This window comes from Dipodomys merriami, unplaced genomic scaffold (genome assembly GCF_024711535.1).
Source record: "Dipodomys merriami isolate MVZ:Mamm:240054 unplaced genomic scaffold, mDipMer1.0.p SCAF_1, whole genome shotgun sequence".
NCBI classification, from domain to species: Eukaryota; Metazoa; Chordata; class Mammalia; order Rodentia; family Heteromyidae; genus Dipodomys; species Dipodomys merriami.
Window position 1 is genome coordinate 19,172,929 of NW_027202270.1, and position 13,879 is coordinate 19,186,807.

General features: G+C 39.0%; 1 protein-coding gene across 2 annotated transcripts in view; it reads right to left on the bottom strand.

Moving 5' to 3' along the window:
* The window catches only part of Xrcc5 (X-ray repair cross complementing 5), a 98,598-nt gene that overhangs the window by 3,044 nt on the left and 81,675 nt on the right, over positions 1-13,879 (bottom strand). For both annotated transcript variants that reach the window (XM_070017623.1, XM_070017614.1), the window contains exons 18-19: positions 11,312-11,408; positions 9,290-9,357 (exon numbers count right to left, since the gene is read on the bottom strand). In XM_070017623.1, the coding sequence (XP_069873724.1) occupies positions 9,290-9,357; positions 11,312-11,408 (165 nt within the window). The remainder of the gene's footprint in view (positions 1-9,289; positions 9,358-11,311; positions 11,409-13,879) is intronic.

Sequence of the window (13,879 nt, forward strand, 5' to 3'; positions counted from 1 at the left end):
GTAGCAAAAGAAACCTTCTTTTCCATCAAGGATTAAGCATTTGCAGCTGATTTCCTGACAGATCTGCTTCAAGTTTCTGCATAAGCATATTATGGCTAAAAGCTAGGCTGCCATCCATTATCCTTCCCAAAGCCCCAGGCAAAGCTGATTTCTTCACATGTTGCTCCTTCTCATCCGAGTTTCTAACTGCAAGTCATTTCCACACTGTGCACTGACAGGGAAGCTAGAGGCCAAGCAGAAAATTCAAGAATTGGCTTGCTTTCTGAATTGGCCTGCTTTCTCAATAAAAGAAAAATTCTCTGAGTGCAGCAAAAAGGGGTAGGCATCAATTTTCATCATGACTTTTTTTTTTTTTTTGGTTGATTGTAGTGCCTGAGCACTGTCCCTCAGCACTTCAGCTCAAGGCTAGTGCTCTACCACTTGAGCCACAGCACCACTTCTAGCCTTCTGCTTATGTGGTGCTAAGGAATCGAACCCAGAGCCTCATGCATGCAAAGCAAGCACTCTACCACTGAGCCACCTTCCCAGCCCATCAACTCTCTTCTTTTGTCCTGTTCTTCCCTCTGTAATATGCTGAAAAAGTAGAGAGTAAATAGAACAGACACTTGTGTAATACATGTCCCCTTCTTCAAACCATCAACATTTACTTGAGGTTACCACAGAGAGCCTCTTTACCTGGTGATTTCTGTGAAATGAACAAACTACTACTTTTTAAATACAAGGAAATACAATCCTGGCCATATGCTGAAAAATGGAATCAGTAACCTCTATATTGGAACTGTCACCCATACCGCCATACCTCTCCATTAAAGCTAAAAGCTAACACATGACTTTTTGCTTAGACCCTTACATGCTCAACTTACAAGCACCTGGCTTCTAAAGAGCTGATTTCAGCAATGTCAGGTGATTCCAAATATACAAATATCATCAGGCTGGGCACCAGTGGCTCACAACTCACCAATCCTAGCTATATATACAGGAGGTTAAGATCTGAAATTGCAGTTCAAAGCCAGCCTGGGCAAAAAAGTCTGTGAGCCACAAGTAGAGCCAAAGCACATGAACACATGAACACACACATACACACACACACACGCACACGCACACACACACACATTTAACTACACTCTAGGCAAGTATGGAAAAACCACAAAGAAATTCCTGTACAACTAAATATGCTAAGGAAAGCATTAGGTTGGTGGCATTGTTCAGTAGTAGAGCACCTGAATAAACACTAGGTTGAACCCTTAACACTGCAAAAAGGAAGTGGTGCTATGGCTCAAGTGGTAGAGTGCTAGCCTTGAGCTGAAGACCTGAGGGACTGTGCCCATGCCTAGAGTTCAAGCCCCGTGACCAACAAAAAACCAAAACCAAAACCAAAACACTGCAAACAAATGAAATTCAATACAAATAAAAGAGTGCCTAAAAAGACATAAATTAGGCTTCATTAATGATATCTATACATTCATTAATGCTATCTATTTCATTCAATAAAGGCAAGAGAGAAATCACATGGCACAGCAAATCACTTAGCATGTTGCAAACAGTACATTCATAACCTTAGACCTTGGTTTCTCAGGAACCCTAGGAAGCCATCTGACAATTTTATAATTTTTCTCAAAAATGAAATGGAAATACTGTATCTCATGGAAAGATATCTCCTATCTCATGGGGTTTCATGACTATGAGATGAAATAAAGCATGCCAAAATGATTTGATAGTATAATTCTATGTTCTAATTATTAAGGGTATACCAATACATTCATCAAGTGATTCATACAAGAATATCTACTGTGTATTTATTCACAACTGCCAAAGTTTAATGCTGAATTGTGGTATGGCCTTAAAGGAATACTATATAGCTATACATAAGAATGAATGGCTGAATGTGGTAGACCACTAAGTTTGAAGCATGGGAGAATTGTGATTTAAGGCAAGCCTGGGCAAAAGATTAGTAAGACCCTACCTTAATCAACAGTCCAGGTGTGGCGGTTTATGCCTGTCATTCTAGCTATGCCAGATGCACAGGTAGAAAGATGATAGTTGGAACCTGGTCCCAGGCTGCCAAAAAATAAAATTACTAAAGCAAAAAGGGGCTATGGGTCATGAATCAAGTAGTACAGTTGCCTAACAATTTTGACCCTGAGTACAAAACCAAGTACCAATGGGGGTGTGGGGGGGAGGTGGGGGGAGAACAATAATGTGAATGAACCACAGAAAGCATTATTAAAAGGTCAAGAATAAGCAAAACTACTCTCATGTGACAGAAATCACTTGGCATACAAGAAGGTTCTGACTGGAAGGTATCAGGGAGCTTTTAAGTAGTGGCACTCAGTTGTATGAAAGCATAAGAATTCATCAAATTGTATCATGTGATGAGTGTATTTACTACATGTAGAATCCACTTATTTTTTTAACAGGCTCAAGTTTATACTCCTAGCTACCAGGAGGATGAGATCTGAGGATTGAGGTTCAAAGCCAGCCTAAACAGATAAATCTGAAAGACTCTAATAAATCCACAAAAAGTGAGAAGTGAAGCTGTGGCTCAAGGAGTAGACACTAGTCTTAGGTAAAAAAGTTGAGAGAGAAAAAAAAAAGCTCTGAAGTTTTTCAGCATCATGCTCTGTAAATGCAAATTAAGCCAATTGATGGATAATCTTACTCAAATAAGGTGATCCATGTTCGTTTGCTTTCTTTTGGTGACTTGTTTCTATTTCTCAGAGATAAATGTTAAGGTCTTTTAATGATTGTGTTGTTTCTTTTTCTCCTCAATTGGGCCTGATTTTGCTTTACATAAAGTTCTTATATTGAAAAAAATAATTAAAAACTATGAATCTTAAAAAACAAAAGTTAAGAGTCAGCATTCAGGTCCTGAGTTCAAACCCTGGTACAAGCACAGAAAAATGTTTTTGTTTTTAAATTAAATGTATCAAACTCTAAATCAGTATTAGGTGCATTAGGATGTCATTGGTTTTATTATAGTGACATACGGAAAAACTACACCAGATATTTAAAACAGAAAAGAGCTAAGTAAAATATTATATGGTCCAAAGAGTCCAATAGATAGAGAAATCTTTCTTTTTTTCTTCTTTTTATGCCAGTTGTGGGGCTTGAACTCTGGGCCTGGGCACTGTCCCTGATCTCTTCAGCACTCTACCACTTGAGCCACAGTGCCCCTTCCAGTTTTCTGGTGGTTAATTGGAGATAAGAGTCTCACAGACTTTCCTGCCGGGGCTAGCTTTGAACTGTGATCCTCAGATCTCAGCCTCCTGAGTAGCTAGGATTACAGGTATGCCAGCTCTTTTCTGCTTTATTTCTTTTAAGACAAGGCTTGCTATGTATTCCAGGCCAACCTTGAACTCATGATCCTCTTGACTCAGTTTCCCAAGAACTGGGATTAAAGTTGTGTATCTCCACATCCAGGGACAAATGATTCTTTAACTTTGTCTTAGAATTCTTCATAAAGCTTTATATACTCACATACAGTTATACACTTACTGAGAGTATTCTTAAAAGAGGGCACGTGAATATTTCTTCTTCAGGTAGGAATACCTGAAGGAGACAAGGAATAGTGGAACCTCTGTGTGGTGGAAAGGTGGTGGGAGTAGTTGGCTCTCACTTCTGCTAGTGACAAACTTGCTGTAAGACACTGAGCGAACCTACTTTATCTCTTAGACCGTATTGATGAAATAACCTGGCCATTAAGTTTTGAACATTTATGGTCTGAAGGTGGAAAAATCAATGAAAGTCAACAATAAAGGAAGATTAGGCAGATAACAAGGAAAACAAAAGCTCAAAACCTTTACAACCAATCTAAAGCTTGTCTCCAATGATTATATATTAAACAATGATTATATATTAAACACAGCACAGCTGGTTGGACTCCTATGAACAGCCATTGTGATAAATCCTCTCCTAGAACTGGACTCCGAGACAGCTGATGTGCTGTGAGTCACACCATGTTTATTTTCCTACCTACCACAGAACTAGGAAGTGAGAATGAAGATGGATGAAGGCACACAGGGCCAAATAAAGACGTATCCAACATTAAATGCCAATTGTACGTCTAACTACTACAAACAGAAAAAGTGAAAAAAGATGACAGGTTATAATTATAATAAAAGTTATCAAGGAAGGGTAATATATATGTGTAAATTTCAAAGTACAATGGGAGGTGTCAAGAAATTTAACCAAAAAAGTGTCCACTAGTGGACATTGGTGGTTCCTGCCTGTAATCCTAGCTACTCAGGAGGCTGAGATCTGAGGATCATGGTTCAAAGCCAGCCCAGGCAGGAAAGTCTGTGAGACTCTTCTCTTTAATTAACCACCAGAAAGCCAGAAGTGGTGCTGTGGCTCAAGTGGTAGAGCTCTCGCCTTGCTGAAGTGTTGAGGGACAGTGCCCAGGCCCAGAGTTCAAGCCTCATAGCCAACCCTCCCCCAAAAAAACAAGTGTCCAGTATTTGGAAAATGAACTATGCGACTTGTGGGCAGGGAAGAGAGGAAGAAACTGGGGAAAAGTGAAGAGAATGGTGACACTGTCCAAAAAAGAAATGTACTTATTACTTGAAGTATAGAGTAATCCCTTTATACAACACCTTCATACATAAAATTATATATATTTTTGAAAAGTGTCCATTGAAATGTGCTTATTACCTGAGTTATCTATACATCATGTTTATTATAATAAAAATGTTTAAGTGTCCATTTACATTTACAAATGAATTTTCCACATCTACCACAGGGCTACTTACCTGTATTTCTCAAAGAACCATAAAATCCCACACAAAAATATAAGAAGGAAATGGTTTTCCTTACTGTCATGAAGGTAAAGTAATAATTTCATTGAATATAAAATGATCATCTTGGGATAATTATTTCCTCATAAATGTATAGAAGTGGTGCTATGGCTCAAAGTGGTAGAGGGCTAGCCTTCAGCAAAAAGAGCTCAAGGAAAATGCCTAAGCTCTGAGTTCAAGCCCCACAACCAACAACAACAACAAAAAAGTCAACATTTAATAGCAAGAATTCAACTTTTCTTACTTTAAATAACTCATGCTAAACACATCAAGAGAATTTAGATGGACTATGAGGATTGCTCTATCTTTCTGATTATAATCAATTTTTCTTTGTTGGGGGCCAGTCTTAGGGCTTGAACTCAGGTCATGCACAATGTCCTTGAATTTTTTTTTTTTTTTTGCTAAAAAATATCACTCTACCACTTGAGCCACAGCTCTACTTCTGGCTTTTTTTTGGGGGAGGGGGAGGGTAAGCTAATTGAAAATAAGAGTCTCATAGACTTTCTGCTGGAACAGGCTTTGAACCATGATCCTCAGATCTCAGTCTCTTGAGTAGCCAGGATTATAGAAGTGAGACATAAGCACTGGGCATCTAGAAAAGCTTTCTTAAAAGATTATATGGGATTTAACCAAACCTAACATCTGAAAGCAATGTAAATGAATACTTCCATGTCTGGTCAAAAGTAGCTGTACTTCCTTAACTAGCTAAGTGAAATAACTGAACTATGTCTCCCTTATGAAAATCAGAGAAAGCTAGGAGTATTGTTGCTTAAGCCTGCAATCTCAGTCATTAAGGAGGCAAAGATAAGGTGGATCACAGCTCAAGGACAGCCCAGGCTGTCCATTTCAACAACAACAACAAAAAGCTGAGTATGCTCACATGTGCCTGTTATCCCAGGTATTGGGAGGATATTGGTAGAAGAATTGCAGTGTAAGGTCAGTCTTAGGCAAAAACATGAGACCCTATCTCAAACAAAAAAAGGGCTGGGGATGTGGCTGAAGTGGTAGAGTACCAGCCTATTAATGGCAAGGCCCTGAGTTTAAGCCCTAGTATCACCAACAAATCCACAACAGAAATAAAACCTTGAGCCAGAATCTTAATTTATAGGTCTCCTCATCATCTGTATGTGCATTCTCCCTTTTACACTTCTCTCCAAACACCAGCAGATGCTGTTTTAAAACAATTTTAATACAAAAAATCAAGTTTTATTCTAAAAGCAAAAACAAAAACAAAGGTATCACTTAATATTAAAGCAGACCTGACAGAGTGCATATTGAAGGTGAAACAGAATTCAGCTCCTACTTTATAGTATTTAGGTTACTCCAAGCTCCACCTGGCAGTGAGCAGACCAACTGATCATAGAGAAGAAGCAGCAGGGACTATTGCATTCCAGAGACTGTTAGTCTAAGGTTCCACTTGTACAATCTGATCTATTCAGGAATGAGAGTCTAGAGCAGTACACAGGGACCACATGTTAATCCTCTTGCTGCCTCTGAGTGTGCGCTGTGCAACCCACTAAGTCCTTCTGGAGTTTGCCTTCCCAGTGATAACAGCGATTATATTCTGTCCTTATCATTTCTTAGCAAGCCACTGGAAAAAAATCACAGAGCTGGTGCCAGGCTCTATGGTTCTAGAGTTAGACACATTCAACTTGGTAACTGCTACTAAAGGCAACTGCAAATTCCTACTAATATTCAGATATAACATATATGATGTATGTGAATACCATGTAATGTGAATGTTCTTTAAAAATGAAAACTATTTGATACAAATACTAAATTGGAAGAAGCACTAGTAAATGTAGAAAAACACTCTGCAGAGTTAACAAGCAATACACTTTTTTCAGAGGTTATGAGATAATATATATCAAAGGGCCCCATACAGAACTGGGGTGCCATATGTTTCCACTGTACTTCCTAACTTCTTAGTGACTATGACACTGGAGTTTTGCTCATAGTGCTAGAAGCAAACTGACTATGCCCCAACTGGGAGGAGCTGGCAGTCAAAGCCAGGTGGCTAGAGGAGAGAGGAGACTTCATTTGTTTCTCACTGATTACTCAAGATGGTTAACATTCCCAGAGCTGGGTTACACTAAAACCCAAGTCAGCTCTGCTAATATTAAATCATCTAAGTACATCATTTCATTCCTACCAATTAGTTGAAATTTCCCTCTATAGCTTAATGGTTCAAACATTAAAATTTCCAGGGCTGGAAGGTGGCTCAGTGGTAGAGCGCTTGCCTTGCATGCATGAGGCCTTGGGTTCGATTCCTCAGCACCATATAAGCAAAAAGAAAAAAGCTGGAAGTGGCACTGTGGCTCAAGTGGTAAAGTGCTAGCCTTGAGCTGAAGAGCTGAGGGACAGCGCCCAGGCCCAGAGTTCAGGCCCCATGACTGGACCCCAAAAAAAAAAAATTAAAATTTCCAATGCTTAGGTTCTATAGGTGCACTTCAAAATATTCACATTTGCGATATAGAACAAGCACGGTACCATTTTTAAGTGCATTATCTTTGTTTAGATTTTTTTCTTCTATAACATTCTGGATTCACTGAACTATGACTCTTTTTGGTCAAGATGAATTGTGTGGAGGAAACATTACCTTTGGCAGATCAGCACTTTACAAAAATTATAATATATATGCAACTCTCACTTGGATGACAGATTTTCATGATGCAATAATGACTAAAATTAAATATATATCAACTTATTTTCCTAGAAAACGATAACTGATAAGGCTTTACCCTGTGTCAACTTGGCTAGGCTATAGTGCCCAGCTTTTCCACCCAGCCCATTATAAATGTTACTATAAAAGTTTATACATAAAATGAGTATTTATAACAGTTGACTTTAAGATTATCCTTGATAATGTTAATAAGCCCTATTTAATAAAGGCCTTAAGAGAAAGAAATAAACAAAACCAACAGATTTACAAAAAAAAAAAGAATTCTACCTCAAGAATTCTGTAAAAACACAGAAATCCTGTCAAAACTTCAGGCATATTGGCCTGCTCTATAAATTTTAGACTTGCCAGCCCTGACAACTGTACAAGTCAGTCAAACAGTCAAGCTTTTTCTCCCTCTTTCTCTCTCTCCCTCCCCCCCGCCCCGCCGCTGTGCGTCTATGTATTCTATTGGCTCTATTTCTCTGGAAAACTAATATACCCTCTGGTTCAAGGGGGAACTACTATCACAACACTGCATAAAGTAACAAACAAATAATACCAAACAGTGAAGTGACATTCTTAAGCCCATGGTACACAATATAGAATTGTAGAAGATGGCAGACAGTATGGAACCCTCTAACACAATCACCTTAGTCAATGTTCTGTTCTTAGTCAATGTCTGTTCTTTAAAAAAAAAAAAAAAAAAAAAAACAGCCAGGAAAGTGGCTCAGTGGTAGAGTGCTCGCCTTGCATGCATGAGACCCTGGGTTTGATTCCTTAGCTAAAGTGAAAAGCAAACACAATGTTATGATCTATAGCTTTCAAGCTATTCAGTTCAATTTCATCACAACCTTGAGATACAATGATACAATGAAGGACTACTAACTAAACAGCACATGTATTTGACTCACAGCTGAATCAGATTCAATACTCATACTCCAAACAGGAAGGCCTGGGCCTAACAACTGTGCCAATCAAAAACCTCATGGGGTCTCTATACATGGAGTCTTTGACTGAAAACATCTAGTTTCCATTTTGCTAGAATATTAGCATTTCTCTACTTACTGTAAATTATAATCATTCAAAGGGCTCCAACAGGGCTGGGAAGGTGGCTCAGTAGTAGAGTGCTTGCCTTGCATGCATGAGGCCCTAGGTTTAATTCATCAGCACCACATGAGCAGAAAAAGCCAGAAATGGTGCTGTGGCTCAAGTGGTAAAGTGCTAACCTTGAGCTGAAGAGCTGAGAGACAGAGCCCAGGCCAAGTTAGGCTCCACTACCAACCAAAAAAAAAAAAAAAAGGCTCTAACAAATGGGTCCTCAAGACCCATTTCAGAACAACAGAACCTGTAGGTTGATTCTGTGCTGCTTTTTTGTTGTTGCTGGTTTTCAGTTCTGGGAGTCGAATCTAGAGCTTGTACATGCTAGGTAAGCACTCTAATACTGAGCTGTAAGTAATCACCCAGTCCTTGTTTTTACTCAGTATTTATAAGAAGGAAAAAAAGCTCCCAGGCGACTCATGCAATGGCCTTAGTGAAAATTACAGTCCTTTCTGGACTCTAGTTAAACTTGGTGTACCTTGGGCTCAGCAGTTTACAGCCATAGAGACCGGGACTATCAGCTAAGTTCTTGAAACCTAACCATGAGTCAATGGGAAGCCAAGAAGATTATATGAGGAGGTTGCAGGTAGAATAATTCACCTGTTGGTTGGGTTTCCCTAATTTAGTTACTCTTTATTTTTTTTAGTTACTCTGAAAATTTAACTTCTTCAAGGGCTCAAGGAAAAGAGTGCCCACTGCAATAAGTCAGCCAAAGCAGGGAGTCAGCTCTCCTTACCTGTTTGGCTTCTTCAGCTGTGATGGAGCTTCCAGAGGCTTCATCTTTGGAGATCAGTGTAATTCCATCTAGAAAGCAATTCATAGGACAAATTTCAGTCAATTCAACTTCTATTGCCTTTCTATCATACCTCTGTCCATCTTTACCCTGGAGATGTTTGTAAACAATAAATGCTGTTCTAGAGAAAATATAAAACTGTAATAGCAATTAATGTATACTATCCTGTCATCTCACATTACTTTCTCTCCTGTCTTTACTAGTATAATGAGCAAGAAAGCTACATCTTAAGCTCTACCTGCTCCATGAAGTTCTTTCTTGATCAGTTCCAGACAGAAATAGCCTCCTCTTTAGAATTCTCAGGTCACTTTGTTTATGTCTTTGAAATGCCTTTTATCACATCCTGTATCACTATGTGTACCTATGTTATCTCTCCTAATGGACTATACTTGTCTGAAGGGTAGGGGCTATCTTATTCCTCCTTAAATGCCTCTCCATGTACTAAATGTGTGATACTCAATAAATAAATGACTGAAGGACTTTATACCCAGTGTGGGATTCTGCAACATTCTGACTTATGTCTACTGATGGAATAGCCAGAGGACTAGATCAGGTGACCTCATGATTTTCAACTGCCATATGTATTTAACACAGTTCTTTGATTTTTACTCTGTGAGGGTCAATCAAGGATAGATATCTATTCTCTAGTTTTCTCTTCCCCTAAGCTATTTCTCTATCTCAAATGGTTGATGAAGGATACACTTTCAGAAAAACACATGAATTAAAATCCTTTTGTACCTAGAAATGGCACAGATTGTGTATATTCTCTCAATGGTAGATAAGCCCTTAGAAAATGCATATCCTGTAAGTTTCTTTTCAGCAAATAATATGCTATAGCATTCAGTAATCACCAGAATCAACCTATTTCATCTACTGGGTCAGCAACAGAGACATAGAGAGCAAGCCCTATTTACCACCCATCCTAATTGCTTTTGCTCCGGAGTGCAGAGGTTAAAGGGCTGAAAAATTAACTGTCAGGGAAATGGTTGCCTGTGTGATAAAATGCTGCCTGCTAGAAACAAATTCTGGCTTCTGATCAAAAGTAAAAAAGTTTCATTCCATCTCTAAGCATGTTTTCATAATATGTATTTCTAATAAATAAGATCTAAACTTGGGTTCTGAAAAAAAACTGGGTTTTATATATACACATATATATTTTTTTTGGGGGGGGGGTCGGTCATGGGGCTTGAACTCTGGGCCTGGGCGCTGTCCCTCAGCTCTTCAGCTCAAGGCTAGCACTCTACCACTTGAGCCACAGCGCCACTTCCAGTTTTCTAGTGGTTTATTGAAGATAAGAGTCTCACAGACTTTCCTGCCCAGGCTGGCTTTGAACTGTGATCCTCAGATCTCAGCCTCCTGAGTAGCTAGGATTACAGGTGTGAGCCACTAGCACCCAGCCTTGGTTAAATTTTTTTTTTTTTTTAAATGGGAAAGGTCAAAAAAGAAACTAAACATAGAAAGGAACACTGAGCTCCATTTACATTGGCTCCTGTCAAGAGTGGCAATTGAGTGAGTGGCTTTGGGGCATGAAGATGCTGAGCCTTGACATGGAAAGCCCAGAAGCACAGTAATGAAAGGTGGCAGGGACACAAAATGAAGGTGAGTCATCCGTTTTGTATGATCCAGCATGGCCAAAATGGCCAAGAATCTGAGAAAGGGGAAACATTTGCCCACATAGCTGCTGAGCTCAACAAACAGAAAAGAAATTTTAGAATTCCGGGCACAGTGCTGAGAGTATAATGAGATGGGATATCTGAGGCTTATTTCTTATTTATTACTGTGTTTGTGCTCATTAAGCAAGATTTTGAGTTCAGTAAGTCCTGAGCACTTTCTGAAGTTTAAGTAGAGATCCATCTAGTACCATCAAAGACATTATACTATGTAATTTAAATTTAGAAGTTATGTGTACATTTTTTTAAAATAGCATAAAAATTCGATGGGGAAAAAAAGCAAATGATACCTTACCCTGAACCACAATTTCCCAGAAATGACTTAATTTTTTAACTTCCACTTTTTCTCGAAGGGCTTTCAGGAAAGTGTTGAAGCGCTGCTCTTCTGAAAACTGTGAGAGGGAATAGGGGCGGAGGAGGCAACGAGTCAGAGCAAATACAAAACCTGACAAACAACTATTAATTTTGAAGCCATCCTATTTATATTAAAAGAAAAAAAAACTCTACACTAAAGGTTTCACTTTGGTAAATAGAAGCTGGCAATTAAAATTTGCTTTGTGGGCTGGGAAGGTGGCTCAGTGGTAGAGCGCTTGCCTTGCATGCATGAGGCCCTGGGTTCGATTCCTCAGCACCACATAAGCAAAAAGAAAAAAGCTGGAAGTGGCTCTGTGGCTCAAGTCGTAGAGCGCTAGCCTTGAGCTGAAGAGCTGAGGGACAGCACTCAGGCCCAGAGTTCAGGCCCCACGACCGGACCCAAAAATAAATAAATAAATAAATAAATAAATAATAAAATAAAATTTGCTTTGTTCATTTTGAACCAGAAACCTTTCTATCCATGGAAGACACAGAGATTTTCGTAGCCACACAGGATTTTTTGGAAGCCTACAGTTCTGCTTTAGTATTTATTTACAGATAATTTCAAATGAAACTAGAGAGAATGACTTAGTGAGTACTAATGTGCTGATCACTCAGCTTCAGTAACTGTCAATCCAATGAATCTTGACTCAACCATGCCTCCACCTTTTTTAAGAAAACATATTCAAATGCCATTATATATCACATAAAATTATCAATTACTTGTGAAGGTTAAAATGTGTTTGTGACTTTAAGTGTCACTATTCCACAATACTGTGAAATACATGAAATTTATGTAATCACCTAATATCAATTTTTAAAAAAAAGAAGAAAAAAAAAGAAAGAAATATCCCAGTAATTAAAAAAATATATCAATTATTTAACAGGACCAAAGAATTGGCTGGTGTTTATTTTCTTTTTTTGTCATTTTTTAAATTAAATATATTTTGTTGTTACTATAAAGATGATGTACAGTGGAGTTACAATTACATAAGTCAGGTAAAGAGTCCATTTCTTTTTGGACAATGTCACCCTTTCCTTGGTCTCTCCCAGTTTTTCCCTCTTGTCCTCACATGTAAGTGTATAGTTCATTTTCAACAGTTTCCAGTGAGTATCACTGCTGCATTTATTTGCCCTCCATTTCTGTGCCCCTTTTACCCCCTCAGAGACAGATAAATGAGCAAAGACAAAAAGGAAAGGAAAAAGAAACTCTTTTCCATTTCCTAGAGTTCATTTTGATAAATATTATTTTATATGATCTGAGGCACATAGGCATTGCGCCTTTGTGTTCCTCTCCTAAGAGCATCCTCATTTGGTCTCAATGTGTATGATGCCTGGAGTCCTATATAATTCATCAAGTCCCAGGGTACTTTAGACCTAGCTTCCTTCTGCATATGAGAGAAAACCATACACTGTCTCTCTGAGCTTGGCTTCCCTCACTTAACATGCTTTATTCTAGGTCCTTTCTTCCTTATTTTTCAAAATTATTTTTCAATTTAAAAAAAGTCTATATTTCCAGGCACAGCGAATCAACTCTATAATCCTAATTACTTGAGGCCAGCCAGACAAAAGTTTGCAAAACTCCACCTCAACCAATGGCGGGATACAAGGGAGTGTACCTCTTATCCCAACTACAAGAGAAGCACAATGGCTATATGGAGAAGCACAACTGGAGAATGATGGTACAGGCCAGCTTGGACATAAGGCAAGACTCAAAATAATAACACAAAAAGAAGAGTGGCTCAGGTGGTAGAATTACTATCTAGAAAGTGGAAGGCCACAAGTTCAGACCCCAATATCACCCAAAAGGAGGGGTGATTACATTGATTGGTGTATATCTAGTCTCTTAGGCTTTTCCTCCATTTTGTTTTGCAATGCTGGGGACTATGCTAGGTCTGTGCTCTACTACTGAGCTATACCCTAGACCTCTTTTTATCGTGTGTGTGTGTGTGTGTGTGTGTGTGTGTGTGTGTGTGTGTGTGTGTGTGTGTGTGTGTGTGTGTGTGTGTGTGTGTGTGTGTGTGTGTGTGTGTGTGTGTGTGTGTGTGTGTGTGTGTGTGTGTGTGTGTGTGTGTGTGTGTGTGTGTGTGTGTGTGTGTGTGTGTGTGTGTGTGTGTGTGTGTGTGTGTCGCCAGGGCCTGGGCCCTGTCCCTGAGCTTCTTTTGCTCAAGGCTAGTGCTCTACCACTTGAGCCACAGCTCTACCTCAGGCTATTTGGTAATTATTTATTAGAGTCCCACAGGCTTTCCAGTTTAGACTGCCTTTGAACTGCGAACCTCAGATCTCAGTCTCCTGAGTAGCTAGGATTAGGGGTGTGAGCCCCAATGCTGGCTAGACTTCTCTTTTTTAAGCACTTAATGTCACAGACATTAAGCAGCAATAGTCAGCAGAATGTTATCTGATGCTCCATCAAGCCTGGGGGCAGTGCTTTAAAAAGCAATACATTTTTTACTGTCATTTTCTTTCCTTTCTAGCTAAATCTTTCTCTATCCAAATGAGTCATCCTTAG